This window comes from Pungitius pungitius, chromosome 3 (genome assembly GCF_949316345.1).
Source record: "Pungitius pungitius chromosome 3, fPunPun2.1, whole genome shotgun sequence".
NCBI classification, from domain to species: domain Eukaryota; kingdom Metazoa; phylum Chordata; class Actinopteri; order Perciformes; family Gasterosteidae; genus Pungitius; species Pungitius pungitius.
Window position 1 is genome coordinate 24,602,408 of NC_084902.1, and position 18,701 is coordinate 24,621,108.

At 51.3% G+C, this 18,701-nt stretch overlaps 1 protein-coding gene across 3 annotated transcripts in view; it reads right to left on the reverse strand.

The window, feature by feature from the left end:
- pard3ba (par-3 family cell polarity regulator beta a) overlaps positions 1–18,701 on the reverse strand; it is an 86,256-nt gene that overhangs the window by 15,664 nt on the left and 51,891 nt on the right. For all 3 annotated transcript variants that reach the window (XM_037469771.2, XM_037469778.2, XM_062561389.1), the window contains 3 exons: positions 9,924–10,019; positions 9,554–9,841; positions 4,683–4,794 (listed from right to left, as the gene is read on the reverse strand). In XM_037469771.2, the coding sequence (XP_037325668.2) occupies positions 4,683–4,794; positions 9,554–9,841; positions 9,924–10,019 (496 nt within the window). The remainder of the gene's footprint in view (positions 1–4,682; positions 4,795–9,553; positions 9,842–9,923; positions 10,020–18,701) is intronic.

Sequence of the window (18,701 nt, forward strand, 5' to 3'; positions counted from 1 at the left end):
AAAGAGACGGAGGAGAAGAAGAAGAGGTGTGTGTGTGTGTGTATGTGTGTGTAAAGACTCTGTGGAAGCGCAATGGCAGTAGGAGATGCTCGCTCTCTTTGTCTCCCGGGAGCCAGAGTTTCTCTTTCTGTGTGTGTGTGTTTGTGGTGTCTGCGAGCGCCATTTAAACCACGTACCACCGCGGCCGTGGTCAATAAATGTGAGAATGATTTCAAGTGATCAGATCGCTTTGAATGAGCTAATTTAATTTTTCTAGATAACCATGTAGCATGGCGTCCGTCCGGTGGAATATTTAAAGGGACGAGCGCACAAAAACAATTACATTTGCGATTCACAACTCACATTAATAATCCCTGTTAGCAGATTCCGCCGCTAAAATAATCCTAATCTTGGGCTGAGAGGCTTGTGAGGAGAGAACTATCTCCACAGCACTACTTTCTTTTATAATTACCAGCTCCCCAGTCTCCTGTGAGCTCTCCCTCCCGCCTCTTCCCCTCCTCTGTCATTTCTCTCCTGCCCGGCCTCGTTTCACCAGTAGCCGCTAGCAGCGGCGCGCCCGGGTTTATTCTGGGGCGTGCAACCCCAACACCGGCCTGCGGTGCGGCCCAGCTGTAATTATACGGGCCAGAATAGCAGCGAGGCCCCGGTTCAGAGAGTCAGCACTGACGGGCGGCCTTTGATCGGCACACAGGCCTGGGGGATAACGGGGGAAAAAAAAGAAGAAAAAAGCGAGGGTTCGGGCAGATGCATTTCTTGTAATTACAAAATTACGAGATTTTGCCCACAAAAAGTGTGTGTGTGTGTGTGTGTGTGAGCTGCCTGCGGTGATATGGGGGCTCCTCCCGAGAAATGAGCTGAGGTTTGCAGCTCTTTTATGGTAAATGTGTGTGTTGTCTTTTCGTGGCTGCTAGTGGATTGTATGTTTTTATGTGTTTGCGGTGTGTTACCTCTTTAAAGTAGAAGATATACAATGTTTGTGCACATGCTTGGTGTTTATGCATTGTGCATGCATGTGCTTCTGTGTAAAAAGTGCTTTGGCGCCTGAAACGCAGCTTAACCCTCTGTGTGTGTGTGTGTGTGTGTGTGTGGGGGGGGGGGTGTTTAAACTTATAGATCTTCTAGCAAGGAACAATTTAGGTTTTAGGTTAGAAGTCGGTTTACGTTGGGGTAATTGAATGCTTCATGTCAATAAGCGTCCTCACAAAGACACAAGTGTAAGATTGCATGTGCTGTGTGTGTGTGTGTGTTGAGAGAGATATTGAGTGATGGTGTGTCTTTTTCCTCATTAAAATATGGCAGGTGCATAAGTAAAAACTCAAATCAACAGCGTACAGATACACGCACAGGGCATATGCTAACATGATTAACACCAACATTAGACTAACATTAGTGCAGCCTCCTTTAGAGAAACTCCCCCGGACCAGCTGCTCCCTCTCCCTCTCTTCCTTCCATATGCCCAAACCGGCAGTTCTCCCACGCTCTCCTCCCTCGAATCATCCTCCGTTCCTTGCGGTTATGAAACTTAATCATATCATTAAAGGTAAAGTTTGGGGAAATCCCATGCCAGCTCGACGCCTCTGTGAGTCCTTCCGTCCCGTCCGTCCCGTCTGTCCCCTCCTCGTGCCAACCCAGCATCCCCTCATTTAAAGCCTCATTTGCTTCTACTGTGCTGTATTGCGTTGTCACGATCCCTCTCTCCTTCCTCCTCCACCGTCCTCCCCGATGCCCTCGTATTCTCTCCCTGGGTCGCTTGCCCGCTCACTCCTCCTCTGCCTCTGGTCCAGCCTCTGGTCTGTCAGCTTTCTGCCTCTTTTTTTATAATGTGTGTGTGTGTGTGTGCGCGCGCCGGCTATCCCCAAGAGTGTGCGCACAGCGGGACGTCCCGCCAGCACATCCGCTACACGTGAGTGTGTGTCGCCTTCAGGTGCGTGTGTGTTGTGGGGGGGGGGGGGGGCGCAGTAAACACACAGCAAACCGCAGTGGTTGCCAAACAAAACGGCGTATCGGTATAACCGCGGAGACACATTCAGGAACGTTCTACCTTTACTCCCGCCGCTGCTTTGAATGAATCCGTACGCATTCATTAGAGCTGCCGGCGCAGAGCCCGACGGGGGGCTTTTCGCCTGTGGGCACGTGTGTGAGTGTGTGTGTGGGGGGCATCGATCATCGTGACAGGCTGGTCCGTGTTTACTTAACGATGTGGGGGTTTATTTATGAAGTGATGTCTGACGTGTGGGGGGGGGAGAGAAAAAAGTAAGAGAAAGAAGAGGGAGGGGGAGGGCGTGGGGGGGGGGATTGAGACAGCCTGAGGATGTGACATTAAAATATCATCAAGGTGATGGATGTCCACACACACGCGACATTAGAGAGTACCAAAAAAACAGAAAAAACAGCTGCGAAACGGATGACAAGTCCTATCTGGACTTGTGTGTGAGAGTCATTGTGTGCGTGTGTGTGTATGAGTGAGTGTTATAATGACTTTGAGTGTGCAGTGGTTTCTCTGTGACTTCGCTGTTCATTAAAGTGTCACACGTGCTGCCCAATGTTGTTTACGATTCCCGGGGTAATGAGTTGAAGATAAGATGTATGAGTTTGCGTTTGTGTGTGTTGTGTGTGTGTGTGTATGTGTGTGTGTGTGTGATTGCGTTGTGTTTCTGCTCCGACTCGCTTGTGCGTGGTCAGCTGGAAGGCACATGGAGTTTGTAATAACACATAGCACGCATGTCACGCAATCAGCACTGCGGTACACAAAAGACACATAACGTGTCAGAGGACGTGAATAATATATAATAAAATAAGTGTGGAGATGCACGTCACCGGGCGTCCAAAAATAACCGCCTTGGGGGCAAGAAACAAAAACAAAGAACGAAGGGAGTCTTTTGTGAAATTGAGGAGAACCAGGCCAATCGTAGCTTGGACCTGTACAGCAAATCTCCACAGTGGCAGTACGTCTTTGTTGCAAACCAGGGGTTTCCTCCACAACAGAGAAGATGCTCTAATCGCTAGATGGCTCAAGTGTCCTACTACACTGCGACATGATGAATGAATATGTAAATGAATCCACTATTGCAGTCAGTCACTGAAATATTGAGTGCAAAAACTCTCAAGAGTTATTCCTACCTCCTCTTACGAAACAATGGAGCCCATGAAAAGAAGCTCCTGGTGCACCCTTGTGGCCCCTAATTGGCCATCAAGACCTTAGAGAGCCCATCATTAGCATACGGAGAAAAGTGGACAGAGAGGAGGGGACAGCGCGGTTGTCATAATTACAAGTGTGACCTATCCGCAGACAGCCAACACTGGGGAAGGGTCAAATTAGAGACGCATAGAGAGACAGGGACACGGGAGGGAGAGAAAGGGACATGGCGTCCTTTCACTGAAGACCAGACTCAGCTGCACGCACACACGCACACGCACACACACACACACACACACACAGGCGGATCACGCGGCGATGCGGCCGCAGAGACGTGGATGTGTCGAGTGACCACATGTCTTTTATCCCTGCTCTTTGTCGACGTCGGTCAGCGCGTTACCCACAATCCTCTTCCTCAGGCGAGAGCGCGGCCGTAAGGTGCTCAAATTTAAATATTTTTCCAGCGTGATTTTCCATCGTGTTGCGTTTCAATCCAGCCGGCCATTAACACCTCCGCTCTCTTTCTTTGTACACAACGTTACTTCCCAGGAGTTTTACTGTTTTCGATTCTCGCCATAAGCGTAGTTTGTGTGTGTTTAGGTGTGTGTGTGTGTGTGTGTGTGGGAGTGGGGTGTTTCATTATCGGGCTCCTCGGGGGAGGAACCCACACCGCTGGGTATTTCTTTTTTCGGTGGGGTGAAAAAAATAACAAATCGGATCGCTGGTAGGTCGCGTCTCGCGCTCGCCGCTCTTTGATTGCATCAGCTTCGGTACCGGCGGAGTCACGCATCCCACCCGGGGGCCGGCGGACCCGCGTGCCGCACCAGGGCATGCCTGGAGTTACACAGGCGCCTTCCGGGGCCACTAACAAACAAAACCGCGCTCAATAAACACAGCGGATGAGCGAGGGAGGCGAGTACAGCGCGGCGCGCTAGGCGATTAGGTATCGGGCCACGCTGTCAGTAAATCCATAGCGTATTTCCCAGATGCCTCTGCAACCTCTCTTTGGTTCGCGGCATGAAAAAAAGTTCAATCCAGCTCGGAGGAAATGCCTCCGATACAAGGATTCCGATTGGGATCAAAGTGTGATTTTCTGCATCCCTAGGCTCGCTATTAAAAAAACAGAAAAGAAATCCCATTTGAAAAAATGGCTGATAAACGCCTATTGATTTCCATGGCAAGTTGGGGAGTGAACGGAGCTAAATCATATGATTCCTCAGGCTGGATCGATACCGGTTCAAGGCACATTTAGCGGTGCTGCTTGGTTAGGAGAGGCAACCACAGGGAGATCTCAGGCCGCTGTTGTTATCGCCGACAAAACCAGAAAGAGACGGAGGAGGGGAACCGAGGGCGGGACACCAGGGAGGCAACGAAGGAGGGGAGAGAAGTCTGTGGTGCGGTCTGATGGGGGAGAGGGTGTGCTGGAGAAAACATGAATGCCTCCATTAAACATTTCCTTTGGATGGACCATTATGGCGAATACCCATCAGCCTCTCACTGTGAGCGTGGGAGAAGGGGAGGGGGGGGGGGAGGGACGCACACTCACCCGTTGCGGGTCGTGCTCCAGCACTCGGCGGCGTTGGGCGTCCAGCTCGTCGTAGCCCGGAGCGGCTCGTGCCTGCTGATACTCCCTGCGCATCCCCTGGAGACGTGGGTCACTGTGGAGAAGGGGGGGGGGGGGGGAAGATTTAGGAAGACAAGAGACCAATGATAGCGACAGTGTCCCTTTTTTACGCCCCGGCAACCAAAAAAGGCCAAGTAGGACATGATACATTCAGCTTCATCCTGTCTTAAATCCACCTGTATTTTTTTTTGGGGGGGGGGGGGGGGGGTGCGTGCTTTGTAGCGACAACCCTTTGACAGCGCAGCGAGACTGACAGGCCCCCGCAGACAGATAATAACCACAAAGCGCCGCCTCTGAGAAGACATCGCCGCCTGAACTGAACTCTCTACAGCTGACAGACAGAACCAAGGCGGGGAAGAATGTGGGGAAAAAAGAAGAGAGCAAAAAATGTGACGGATGTGCCTTTTCAGTGCGAAATCGCATAGGGTGATGCAGCCCGGCGCTTCGCCCTCCCCACCTGAACTACACCCAGACACGTCGATGAGAGAGTGATCTAAAAAGGTGGAAACAAATAAAACTAAAAAGAGAAACCGTCATCATGCTCACTGGACCTTAATGCTAGATAAGCTACACACACCTGCGCATGAACAAAGGCTTCTGCACACACAGACACGCACGGTGTGCCTGAGCGAGCACAATCCTTCAGGATGTACGACACAGCGCTGCCGTTTATCTGTTTACCGGCTGCATTGGTATCTGGCATTGACACCCATACGTCGCCCGCTTGCCGTTTGGTCCTCAGGAGATAAACGCTGTATATGGAAATATACAATAAAGAATAATAATAATACGAATTTCAAAAGAGCAAACTTTCTCCGCTCTTCCCCCTGCTACTGTTTCACACACCTGAAACAGGGGGAAAGGCCTTTGTGCCAATGGCCTGCCCCCGCCCCTGATCTCCGTTTCATCCCCCCCTCCCTCTCGCTCGGCCCGCCACCCTACGCACGCACAAACAAACACACCCTCAGAGAAAGGATGGATTGTTTTTTTCGCTCCTCTTTCACCGAACCCATTAGCCAATCCCTGGGTCCGTAATTAGGGCTGCCACATTTTGATTGAGCGCGCGCGTCGCTCTCCCGACGAAAAACAACACCGTAATTATCTCATTACGCCGCGGCCTCCGTCACTGACGAAGCCAAATATTATCATATTAATAGCTGCAGACGGGCGGCGATTCCGGATAAAAACATTACAGGGCCTCGTCGAGTGGCAGCTTGATTGGATGACGGTCGTTGGCGGGCTGCTTTCAAACACAGTGACAGAAGAGGGAGAGAGCGTGTGTGTGTGTGTGTGTGTGTGTGTGTGTGTAGAGGGAGACAGGTAGGCTCCCCTGCTGTCATCAGCAGCTAATAACGGCCGCTGATTGCCTGTCTGCACCGTGAACACAACAGATTGAAGCTCTGGGGCCCGGCAGCTTTCTCAACAGGACGGTGTGATGCGAAAACCTTTTCCACACGAGGTAGATTGCGTGGGGATCTGCTGGCTTTCACATGTTTCTCTATGCAACGTGGGTGGGGGGCTGTAAATAGGCCCCAGATGATCAACGTCTTATTTTGCTATATTCGCGCAAAGCGCGGAGATCGCTGCCACTTGAGTCAGACGTGCGTTTCCCTCCAAGCGTCACATTCCATCCATATTTCAGAGCATCCGACTACGCGGGTTGATCAGAGATGGAGGAGGCGGAGGCGGAATGAGGGGGACGGAGACCAGGAGGGGGAAGAGAGAGCAGGAAATGAAAGACGCGTCAGAAGACAGAATGAGAGCAAAATCAAACAGCGACGGAAAAAGACCAGCGAATGGGGGAGAGGGAACCAAACAAAAAGAAAACACCTGCTGTATGAAAGCGAGTGGGGGGTGTATGGATGGGAGGAGGTGGGGGGGGGGGGTGGGGGGGGGGGGGGGGGAGTTTGTGTGTAAAGGGAAGCAGCTATCCCGTGGTATTAGCCGGCGTTGGGGCGGACTAATCAGGAGGCGCGCGGCTGGACCAAAAAGCACCGGTGCAGACGGTTTACTCCTCGACCAGTAAGCACACACGTTGGCGCTGTCTAGGAACGGCGTGGGACCAAAACTCCCAACCGGAACAGACGAGAGTCTCCGAGAGACACTTTCGGCACCAGTCCTAAAAAAAATAGGACGAAAAGAAAGGGGGTTTTGTGGGAGGGTTACAACAATTTCTGGACCTTTGCTCACTTCCCACAATGCAACTCGCGGTAAAATAAGAAATGCCCTCAACTTGGGGAGCCCCCCCCGCCCCCCCTGCCAAAAAACCAAAACTTCCAGAGGAAAAACAGACACTTTCACGCGTCTGTGTTTCGCTAAGTGCAGCGCCACACAAAAATGAAACCTGATAAGCTCCAAATCAAACACCAGCTTCCAGTAACCGTGGGCATCCTCCGTGTAACTGCCCACGAACAAAAGAAGAGCTTGAGGGGGGGAGGGGGGGAGGGGGGGGGGAGCTCGACTAGAAAAAAAGGAAAATCTTCTTTCCAACAAAAGAGGCTCTATAAAGGCGTAGAAGACACTGACTTAATGTGCAGTCGGCACTAATGATGTGTTGTTTTTTTCCGAGGGAACAACACATTTCCTCTTTGAGCTCTTCTTCAGGCAGGTGTTGCTTGACAACTAAATCTGCAGCGAGAAAAAACAAGTCGATTGCATTTTCTGTTGGCGAGGAAATGTGGAATTGTATTCTGCATCTGCCCTTCTGCCGTAATGGGAAGTGTTGCTTGTATAAAGTCAGCTTCCCGTCTTTTCTGCTCTACGAGCACGTCTTCAGCATAGCACCAAAAAGATGGCAACCCCCCCCCACACACACACCCCCCCGAAAAAACATTCAGAACATTTGAAGGAAGCTGACACCAAAAATGTTTCCGGCAATTTGTCGAAGCACGTATGGAGCGTAAAGGTGTGTCACTCTGGTGCCTCTTTTTCCTTTACTTAGCACGCCATTGGATTCCCCCTCCACCCCTCTCCTGAGAGAGAGATAGGCCCCCGCCCCCACTCCACCCTCGATCTCCCTTTCATCTCACCGTCCCCGTTTCCTTGCTCCAGCCCCGAGGAGTGCCTTTTGGCTAATAAAATTTGACAAGCATAGCTAACCTTTTTTTTGCCTCCACAGGTCATCCCGCGGCGCCGCGCTAATCAAATGCGACGCCCATCCCGGCACACACCTGCCAATGAGGGTCCTAATGAAAATGTCCAACGGTGAATTAGGGAAACAGCGATGGGGTCCACTGTTCAGGAGATGGGTGGGGGGGGGGGGGGTCACTGATACGTCTCGGTTGGCAAAACTAAGCAAACACGGAGGAGGCGCAGGCATATTAGCATTGAGGATGTCCCTCTTGGACAATGGGCGCTTTTCTCCTCGGCGTCGATAAAACAGGAGACGAGAGAAACCAGATATGTGGTTCCCTTGGAAACACTAAAGCTTTTCGCACCCTGCACTTCAAATGAAAAGTAAAACTCATGCATTTACTTTGTGTGTGTATATATATATTTATACACACACAGTAAGTAATCTTACACCTAGGATTTCAGTGTGTTGGTATAAAACCCACCCGGCCACACACAGCATTGTTGCTAGGTTACACTGGGCTTCCTCGCTGGAGCATTACAGGTGGGTGGCCGTGTTTCTGTGTGTGAGCAGCCATCTATTTATGACTGTGCCTGTGTATGTCTGTGTGAACGAAGGGAGACGGTGGGTGGGGGGTCCAGACTGGCGGCGGTCTCTCTCCCTCCGTCTGGGTGTGTTAAAACAGATGCGCCGACTTTGTGAATGAGCGTCCTCGTCCAAGCCGCAGGTTGGCGGGGCGGGGACTGGAAATAGCCGGCGGTGTGCGAGCACGGGTGAGGGGGTGAGACCATGGGTTACCTCTAAGGTCATCCAAAATGGCCGGCTATATTTAACCAGGGAATATACCTTTATTTTGGTGGAGCTAGTATCGGGGGGGAGTGGCTTTTCCTTTGTCTCTGGAGACTCACAGGCCAAAGGAGGCTCCTCATCCATCCAACACAAATGGGCAAAACGGGGCGGCGAGAATGGACGAGGGACGCAGCGAGAGTGTAAGAGACCCCGAGAGAGGGAGACAACAGGCTGGTAATGAAGTGCCCACCACTAATGTGTAAGAGCTAAAGTGGTCGAACAGATCTGTCAGCTGCTAGTGGCTAATTACCTGCTTTTGTCTGCATCCTCGCCTCTGTCACTTCTCTCCCCTCGAATTTACCCAGCCTATTTCCTTTTCCATTTTGCCTGTATTTCTCTACACACTATTCCCCTCCTTTTTTTTATCTCTTTCTGTTTGCCTTCCCATCTGTCACTTCCTTCCATTCCCATCTGTCTCCTTTCCATCTCTCTCTTTTTCTGGATGAGATTGGGCGCGCGGGGGCTTAGTTTTTGATTTGCAAGTCAATAGTAAATTCTGTCAGAGTTTAAATTGACGGAAGTTTTAATGTACCCTGTATTATTTCACACTGGAAATGATCAATTTGCATGAGAATCCTCGTTAGATTTTCCCTGTTTTCCGCTTAAGTACCAGAAAAGCTGCGCGAATAAGTTGGTGGTTTCAATAACTTCTGCAGAATTTGGGAGGAATGAGGGCTCTGATGAGATGCTTTTCTTGTACTCCACACTGAGGGCGCTGACGCCCCGAAATTATAATGAACAATATAAATAAAACTGTCGGGTTTTGAAACGCATACAGAGGGGGAAAAAAACACTGCGCTGCTGCAGCTCTCAGCTTTCAACGGTGCACAAAACATTTAAGCACAATCAACCGCAGAAGTTGGGTCCTCACCTGTCCGCCTGCGTTAGATGCAGGTCCTGTAGCGCCGCCGGTGGTCTGGACTTATTAACCTTGGCGTAGAGCCCATCCCGCTCATCGGAGGAGGAGGCCCTCAGGTCGGGCCCACTGAGGGACGGCGGCGCCGGGGACGGCGTGCGGCTGATCAATGACTGTGGCGAGGGCTGCTGGCGGAAGTTGGTGATGCGGGCGTAGTTGGGGTCGCTGTCGTCGTCCTCCACATCGGGGAAGGAGTCCGGCGTGCCGCGCCCGGAGTGGATCTCCGCGCGGCGTGGGTCGTAGCTATCAGAGAGGAGGCAGTTAGACACGGGGAGGCCGCCATTGCATGTGTTCCTCGCTTATTAAACCCAGTCGGGATTCATACCTGCCCCTGTCCAGCTCTTCTTCGTTGAGGGCATCCAGTTTGCTTCTGGAGGCTTTGGCGGCGTCTTTGCTCTTGTCGTCTTTCTTCTTCCCAAATCTGGACAAAATAAAAAAATGGGACCCGGATGAAACAAGCCAGATATGATTAGAGGCCATGCTTTTATTTTGAAGGCACGATTTGTGCCCATTAATGTGAATCCTTTGCAGCCTTTTGTGGCGAAAACAATAAACGGAGCTTGCACGTTGTGAGGAATTTGGCTCTTTAGCTCACACAACATGCAACCACCACACGCACATCATGTTAACACGCACACTACTAGACAAACTCATTCTTACCCCAGTGTGTCCATTAATGGCTTTGCCATCTCCATGATAGACGTGATCATAATGTCACAGCGGGCAACGACAATCCATTGTGTGTGTGTGTGTGTGTGTGTGTGGGCACACACATTGTTGTCATGCAGCATATGGAGCATGGATACTTTGGTCCATAAAATAGCTGTTAAACTAAAGTGTGCCATGTTTTTCTTTGCCGTACCGGCCGTCATCCTCACCGTGCCCGAGCTCTTATTCTTTTGAATACACTCGTCAACTCTGCGTGAGGCATCATGAAACTCCGCCTTACACTTTTCAGTATTTCGTATTCTTCCATCTCTTCTTCACGTCGTCTTTTTCACGCTCGCTAAGTCCCCCCCCACCCTCTTTATCTCGCCTCCTCCATCTCAACGCAACCAACCTCCTTTTTTTCTTTCTCCCTCTCTAGCTCTCCCGCCGAGCCGACCTGATGCCTGTGTTTATCTCATTAACAGCGAGGCCTCATTCCCCCGTTGCCGTGGGGGGGGGGAGCAGATATCACTCGCCGACGTGGCGTCTTCCCGCGTCACTTCCTCGAGATCACTAGCCGCGGAAGCAGCGTCGGCGGCTTTTGCTTTTCCTGCGATGCTCGTTTTCTTTCGGCACTATTTGGATTTCCTACGCACCCCCAAATACGGGGGGAGATCAACTCCCCGGTGAGCGTATGGACAGAAAAGCCAGTCGGAAACGTCATCTCGGCGTGCTACAATGTTACAGGTAAATCTATAACACCAGGTTTATCTTTGCTTATACACACAGACAAACACACATGAACGCACGCGTGCGCACACACGCACGCACACACACAGCGCTTTAATCAACATTCAAAGGGGGCAGAGGTCCACAGTTGGACCCATCATTATATCTGCATTAATTAGGAAACCCTCCTTTTCTCACTGCTTTGTCTGCAAAGAAGATCAGAAGAAAAGAGAGTGGGTAGAGGGGGGGGGGCTGCAGAATGGGTGTGGGACTCCAATTAAAGACATGTACCTGCCACGAGGGAGGCGGTTACCTCCCCCCCCCCCCCCCCGCTCCCATTATCTTATCCCCTTATCCCATCTTTCTTTCACCGCGGTGAGCCAAATGGTAACGACGCCTCTTGTCTGTTTCTTTTCTTTCATTACTCCGTCTCTCGCTCTCCTTTATTAACTTCTGCCTCTTCTCAGGACAGTCTCTGCTCCGTCACTCCTTCGCAAATCTGACAGTTCATTTCCTGTCGAGTGCCCGACGGCTGCAGGATGGAACGAAATAGAAATAAGTGACGGAGCCGCGGCCGAATGCACAAGCGGAGGCGAGCCGGGGCAAACTGTGAGGGGAACCGCAAACGGTCTCCGGGAAAAGGACATCTCGTTAACTTGGCTTTATCTACCTACGCAAGCACTCCATCGAAGCATCAATGACTGGGGGGGCTGGGGGTCCGATCTCCCATTTAATACACTCCCCCCCGCTGTCGCCGGAGGTACCGGGAACCGTTATTAGCGTGGCGGCATCCTCATTAGCCCGACGTCGCCCTGGCCTCACCTCTGTGCGGCCCGGACTCCTGAGAGGACGCCGATTAGTTCGATTTGGACTGCCCCCCCCCCCCCCCCCCGGTATGTTTGTCACTCTACATAGGGAGGGGCTATCGAAGACTTAGTAATTCCCATTCGATGCACAATTCATATTGGCGAGGAACTGCTCAGGAAGGGAGTTGTTTATCTTCCTCTGCCCCTTTTGCCTGAAAAACAACGAGGTCGGCGATCTCCACTTCGACTGCAGCTGCCGCCAGCCGGTCGTACCGGAAGCTCGCCGCGAAGCGATCGGGCTGCTAAGAAACTGGACTGAGTGTAATTACTGCAGCTACTGTCATTCTCATTACTTTAGGAGAGGGAGGGAGGGTGGGGGGGGGGGGGGGGGGGGGGCTGCCGGCACTCAGTTAGCCGTGCTCTAATGAGCGCTCTAGAAACCAAACATGCAGATCACAGCCAGCCAGGGTGGCAAAGTCGCCGACCTGACCTGTGCAATTACACCCCCTCCCAGATTTTTGGCAGAGGGCTAGACCGCCGTTGGAGAGAAAAAACCAGGAGACGAGAAGCACCGGAAGAAAGAGAGGAAGTTTGTGAGAAGACGGACGGAGGGCCGCGCTCCGGTGAAAAGTGCGGCCTCCCTCGGCTGGGGAGGAATAAGGAGCTTAGGAATATAATGGACAGTTAATCAGCCAAGCACAAATGTTATCGCCGTAATTAGATCGTTCTGCATGTCTCGGCGGGGCCCGCGGTAAAGAAAGAGGGAGAGAGAGAGAGAGAGAAAGGTGGATGGCGGGAGGTCGACAAGGAAACAAACCGAGGAGCAGACGGGGGCAGAGACAAGACACACAGAGTAATAAAGGGAAAGAGAGATTAACGCTATACAGAGTTGTGATGTAACACAGAGCGCCCCCCCCCCCCCCCCCCCCCCCCCCCTTCTGGCGGCGTGGCACTGAGACGAGTCGGAAAATATTTCCGGCTCGAAATAGACGGAGTGACACTGGCGGCAAAAAATAGACAACAAGTGCTCTTTAAAAATCGGTGTGGTTTCCTGGTGGAACTGAGGGATCGGGCTACAAGGGAGCGCGATGACAAGGTCAGCCGGGGCCTGCCAAAAGCGTTGATTGACAGCGCCGTCAGCCAATCCTGTTCCCCCCACGGAGAGTGAAAACCTGCCAGCAGGCTTCCCGAGCTTTCCCCCACTGGGCATAATTAAATATATTTAGCAGACTTCCTCGCCCAGAATCTGGTCCAAATCAGCCTCCATTAATGGCTGATATAGGCAAGGATGAAAAAGAAGAAAAAGAGGAAGCGGAGCGTGTTAAATAAGCTTCGCTTAGAACTTATTAATAATGTAGGGTGGAAGATGCTGGTCGGCAGTTCATCTGCTAGTTCAGATTTTCATCTCTAACTCATTGCTCAACTGCTCTAACTGCGACGAATGCTGCGAGTGCATCGTGCAAATTCGGTTGCTAGTGAGCTACATCCGAAAGGGGAGGCGTCAGTTGGGTTTCTTTAACTGCAGGAGGCAAGACAGAGGCCCAAAGAATGCACAAAGCATGTTGTTCCTCAAGGGACCCGAAAGCTGATATGGAACGCCTGGCCAGTCCTCCTGAGACTTCAGTCAGGAAGGAGAGAGAGAAGTAAAGGGAGGGAAGAGGGGGCAGGGGGGGGAGAAATAGAGAAGAAGCGACAAAGAGGAAATAGGAAGAAAGAAAAAGGGATGAGCCGCTGCATGATCTACGCTACAGGAAGGTTACAGATTGGAACAAAGAAGAAAACGAGGGAAAGAAAGGAGAAAAAAGAGATGGACAATGGGTTATTAGGTACGAAGGAGTAGGAGGGAGGTAAAGTGGGAGAAAAGACATCAATAGGGAGGGAACAGGTGCAGGGAGGCCACCAAAGTCAGGAGAGAGAGAGAGAGCGAAAGGTCACCCGCTGAAAAATTTTCTGCTCCCTTTAATTGTTTGCATGCTTATTTGTGTCATATTTCAGCGACTCCTGTGGAGCCAACTGTGCCACACACACACACACACACACACACACACACACACCCACTCACCCACACACACACACCACGTGTAACCAAAAAGCCTGCCAACTGTTTGGTTGGTGCGACCTGGGGCAACAACAGAACTATTCCTATTTCAAAGGATCATTTCAGTTCGGGATCCGGAGGGATCGGAATGCTTTGATGGGCCTGGTAAGTGGAGGCTCCGGGTCGGTGGACCAGGAGAGGTTAGACTGGGCTCCTGGGGGTGGGGGTTCTGCACATCCTCGGACAAGAAACACTTGACCTCCTCCGCAAGGAAGAACAGGCGGGGTCAAAGCTCCCGTGCAAATTAGCGGGAGGAGACGTGGCGTTCTATTACACACGGGATGATAGTGGAAGCCCATCCATCACATGCAACGTGAAGATGACCGTGGTAGGGGGGGGGGGGAGGATTTAATCGCCTTCCGCCCCCCCACCCCGCAGAAGCGAGTCTCGTACCGGATCAAATGCTAATTGGTCGTGACTGTTTCCCGCGCCCACATGGATCCCTTTAATTGTGCCGGTGAGCGATGGCCAGTCGGGCCGACCCGAGTGCTGCTGAGCCGTCTGGCCCGAAGCGGATGCGTCTGGGCCTCAAATGGCCCCTCCCTCGGGGTAAATCCGGAATGTCATAACTCGATCGGGAGCCGATGGGTCTGAGGCCCGATCGACAACAAACGGAGGTCTCGGGCCGTCTCAACTTGGTAATTACCTCACGGGCAATAACTCGCCCCCCCCACACAAAATGCCAGGGTATCGTGTTCCTCAGCCCAGACGTCACCGGTGGAAAACGGAGAACACACTATTGGGGGAAGAAAAAAAAAACCTCCGGGTGGACATTAGCGAGTGATTACCGTTCCTGAAGATTGCTCCTCATATCCTCATATTAGAGATAATGTGGCAGGCGGAAGAAGTCAGACATTGTATTGATTGAATGGTGCGGACCCATGGAAGTTTGCCCCCCCCCCGCAAGAATCCAGAGGGACGGGGCTAAACAAAGTTGTTTCAGAACACCGCTTTCATCGCGGTCAAGCGGCTGAGTGGTGAGTCGGCACCCCCCCCCCCCCCCCCCCACCCCCCTCTGAAGAAGAGGCAGGTGTAGCCAGGACATAAAAGACGAGATGAATGAAAAAGCTGAGGAGAAAGGGGGGGGGGGGGCATTTCAAGGGAGTGGCGCCAGTGATGTAGAGAGGGTGAGGGAGGGGAGGCCGGTTGTGACTTTTATCAGCTGATATATATGCATGAGGATTTCCTCATCATCCCCGCTGTCAATTTCTCTCCCCCCCCCGTCCGTCTGATATTTGACTGACAGCTCGCATCAACGGCAATAAACCCGCACATCATTTCAGGGGGAGCTGTCCCTCGCGCCGGCTTGGAGCGTAGGGAAAAAAAAAAGTTAATTTGTTTTCCAGGAGGCCGCCGTTGGTGATAGCGCCCCGCCTCTGTTTGTGGTTGTAAATTTGAATTATGCCTCCGCAGAGGTTGGAGGAAGAAGAAAAAAAACAAACAACTCGACGAAATGTTACCGCACATTCCGGGGCTCGAGGGGGTGTTCGGCGGGGAGGGGTCGTGCTTCGAAAAAGCTGAACGCGACACCAGGAGACCCACAAACGCCACACATTTGATGGCGGGGAACTCTCCCCCCCCCCCCGCTATGAATGCTGGTTGAAGCAAACAGCCGACGACAGGAGGCGACGTTGACCCTCCGGGGGGGGATTTTCACGGTGGCCGTGTCCATTTTCAATCAGCGCCAACCTCCGACTGACAGACACACACAACATGTACATGAACACAGACAACAGGGCCCATGTTCAAAAAAACGGCGCTGATCGGCGAGCCTGCCGCCGCGGGGAAAGAGGTCTGCGGGTTTGGGGTCGTGCATTATTGATGCAATGATAAAGACTCGAGCGGAAGATGAAGAGAGAAAGATCATGGCTATCCACGGGAGACATACCGCCGGGTGCATACTTTAACAACAGAGGAGACAGTGAGGACACTTCCACCTGAATGCCAGATGAGGCGGCGGATCAGAGAAATCCACCTGCGGTGGCATTAAACGTCGGTGGGATTAAGTAACGCGCCTCCAAATTAGCCCCGTCACAGCTTAGCAGAGCGGCTAAGGCGGCCACACAAACATGTCACGGGGACTTTGGTTCGCTCGGCAAACACTTTTGAGACTTAAAGAGTTGCCTAAACCGACCCTCCCCCTTCCTTTACCTTTTTACTGTTCATGCCGTTTGAAATCAATGTTGTTGACATCGAGACTGTGATGCCTGACACACGGAAAGCCAAAAGCCTTTGCTCTGAGGTCTTGTCTGGTCCTTTGGATGTTACCGGATCGGACGACCTACGCGAAAAGATCTGTGTCGAAGCAAAACGGGACACGACGAGCGAGCAGACGAAGGCAAGAAGGAATGTGCTCGTCTAATTGGCAAGAGGCCTCTGGGACCTCACGGCTCCAACTTGAATCGTGGATAATCACAGACTTGTGGGACTTCAAGTGGGACTTGAGGTAATTTTGTCTACCGCAGCATGGTAAATCAAAAGTTAATTTAAGGGAAATGGAGAAAAAAGCAGTGCCCGGTTGAGGTTAGGAACAGAGGACTTGCTCTTTCTTATTTTGAGTTAGGGAGGACAGGCTTTTCGTTCTTACCTTTCACAATAAGATCCTGAGAAGTATAATTTTGGAGGTTTTTGTGTAAAGACCTAAACCAGCCAATTAAAGTCATTTCCAATGGCCGCTGTGTAACTGTGCCACTTGTAATGTCACTTGGACTAACCAGTATTATGGTTGTTGGGACCTTTTCACCTTTTAAATACATGCATCGTCCCCGCCGATCGCTAATTGTTGACCTTTAACGACGCAACCACCATTAAGCCAGCAGTTGTGTGAATATCAAACAATGGCAGACGCGCACCTGCTGCGCTGGGATGGAAGAACGCCGCATGGAAGTGATGCTCTTCGCATAAAGAGGATCACGGGTGGATTGAGAAAAAAAAACACTAATACAAAAACAAAAACGTTGCCATGGCGAATGGGATCTCCAGAGGTCACCACACGCCCAGCTGTTTGCGGTGCGCTGCTGCCAAAAAACAACAGCAACGTGTTCTTCAAACACTGGCGCGGCTAAACTAAATATTTATGGCCGCCAACAGGACAGGGCCCTCTTCCAACATTTGTTGTGCTAGCTGCTGTTGTGCACACTTTCACCGCGGAGGTCACATGTTTAGAAGCTGCCCCTTTTCCTATCGCTGCCACTGGAGTAAAATAACATTTGAGTGCTGCAATCACATTGAGCCGTGTAATACTCCGGCTAATTAAGTCATATTTCAAGTTCAATAACGATCAAGACGGCCAGATAAAGGCCAGGGGGAGAGAGAGAGAGAGCTGGGGAGGGAGGGAGGGGGTGGGGGGGGGGCAGTGTGAGTTGCAACAATCCGGAAGCTTTTTATACGAGACTCCGTCCTATTGTTGAGAGCGGAAAGGCACTCCGCCTCGGATCAACAGTGGGTTTAGTCTTTATCCCGTTAAGGGAGGTCATCCATGCTTTTAGTTGAACAATCAGGCTTGGAATTATAACAAACATTGTATCCAGTGCGTTTTCATCAATGTGCCTCGCCTAGAATTATGGGAAATGTGCATTATTCATTCACATCTAAGTAATTCTGCTCAGTCACAAAGGGCTTGACCAAAAGAGGCAGATGGATTCGATTAGTGAATCCACACCACAATTCTTTAACAACCAGTTTGTCAAAACATTTTTCTGGTTTCACGCCTCTTAAATGTGAGTTTTTTACTAAAAAGTCTTACACGATAACAAATGAACTTTTGTGCCTGTGGTCAGACAAAAAAAACATTGGAAGACGTGTTTGTTGGGAAATTACACATGGTCTCATTATTGCCTGACACTGTATCGACAAAACAATTAAATTGAGGAACAAATCGGTCATTAAAGCAACGGTTAAAAGCAACCGCCTCAACAGAGCTCTGAGAAAAGGCAAGAATCCCAGCTCAGACACCTCTACTGGGAATAAAAATAAAGGAAAACGGTGGTCTGTCACACAGCGCAGCGGCAGGAGGCTCCATGTGAGCGACAAACGGAACGGTGACAAGTACATTCTACCGGCCTACCGACTCCAGCCTCCTCTCGGGTCTTCACGCCGCGCGTCCTTCGCGTTGCCCTCCTCCTCCTCCCGGAGCCTGCTGCAGCCACGCGGACATCTCTTCCATTACCCGCCCTTGACACCGAGGCCGATTGGATTCTTATCTGCGATCTCGCTATCTCTCCCACGCAGCCTAATTGAATCTCGAGTGTTGGAAGTGCAGTGATACACTGACCACACCGTGTCACTGCCAAGTAGATAAGGATTGCTGCGGGGGGATCGGGCCGAGCCGCGCTCGGCGATTGGCGGCGATAAAGGGGCGACAAGCGGCTCGGGGCTTGTGACTGCGTCGGTGGGACTTTGCTCGGGATTGAGAGATATTGGAAACCCCCAGTTACAGCGAAGGTTGTGTTCGTAGCCAATAATCCAGTATCCCGTAAAAACAGCTGGGCTCAGAGGCTGATTTGTTGAAACCTAACCAGAGGAAAGTAGGGCAGTTGTTTTCAATCAAGGCCCAGATCAACCCTCATATTCGACTGTATTAGAGACTTGAGAGGGATGCCCTTTGTTTTCTGAATGATTGACGCCTACATTAAATAACCAACTTTCCTCTGACTATTGGCTTTGCTTAATTTATTGATTTAAGAAAGAAGAAGTCACCTTGATGCTAGAAAGTTTAAACCCCTGAACAGCAAAAACCCCACATATGCTGTTTAACACAGCATATGTGGGGCAAGAAGTGAAGGATCACTTTGAAAGAGGTTCAAGTATTTAAGGAGGCCTA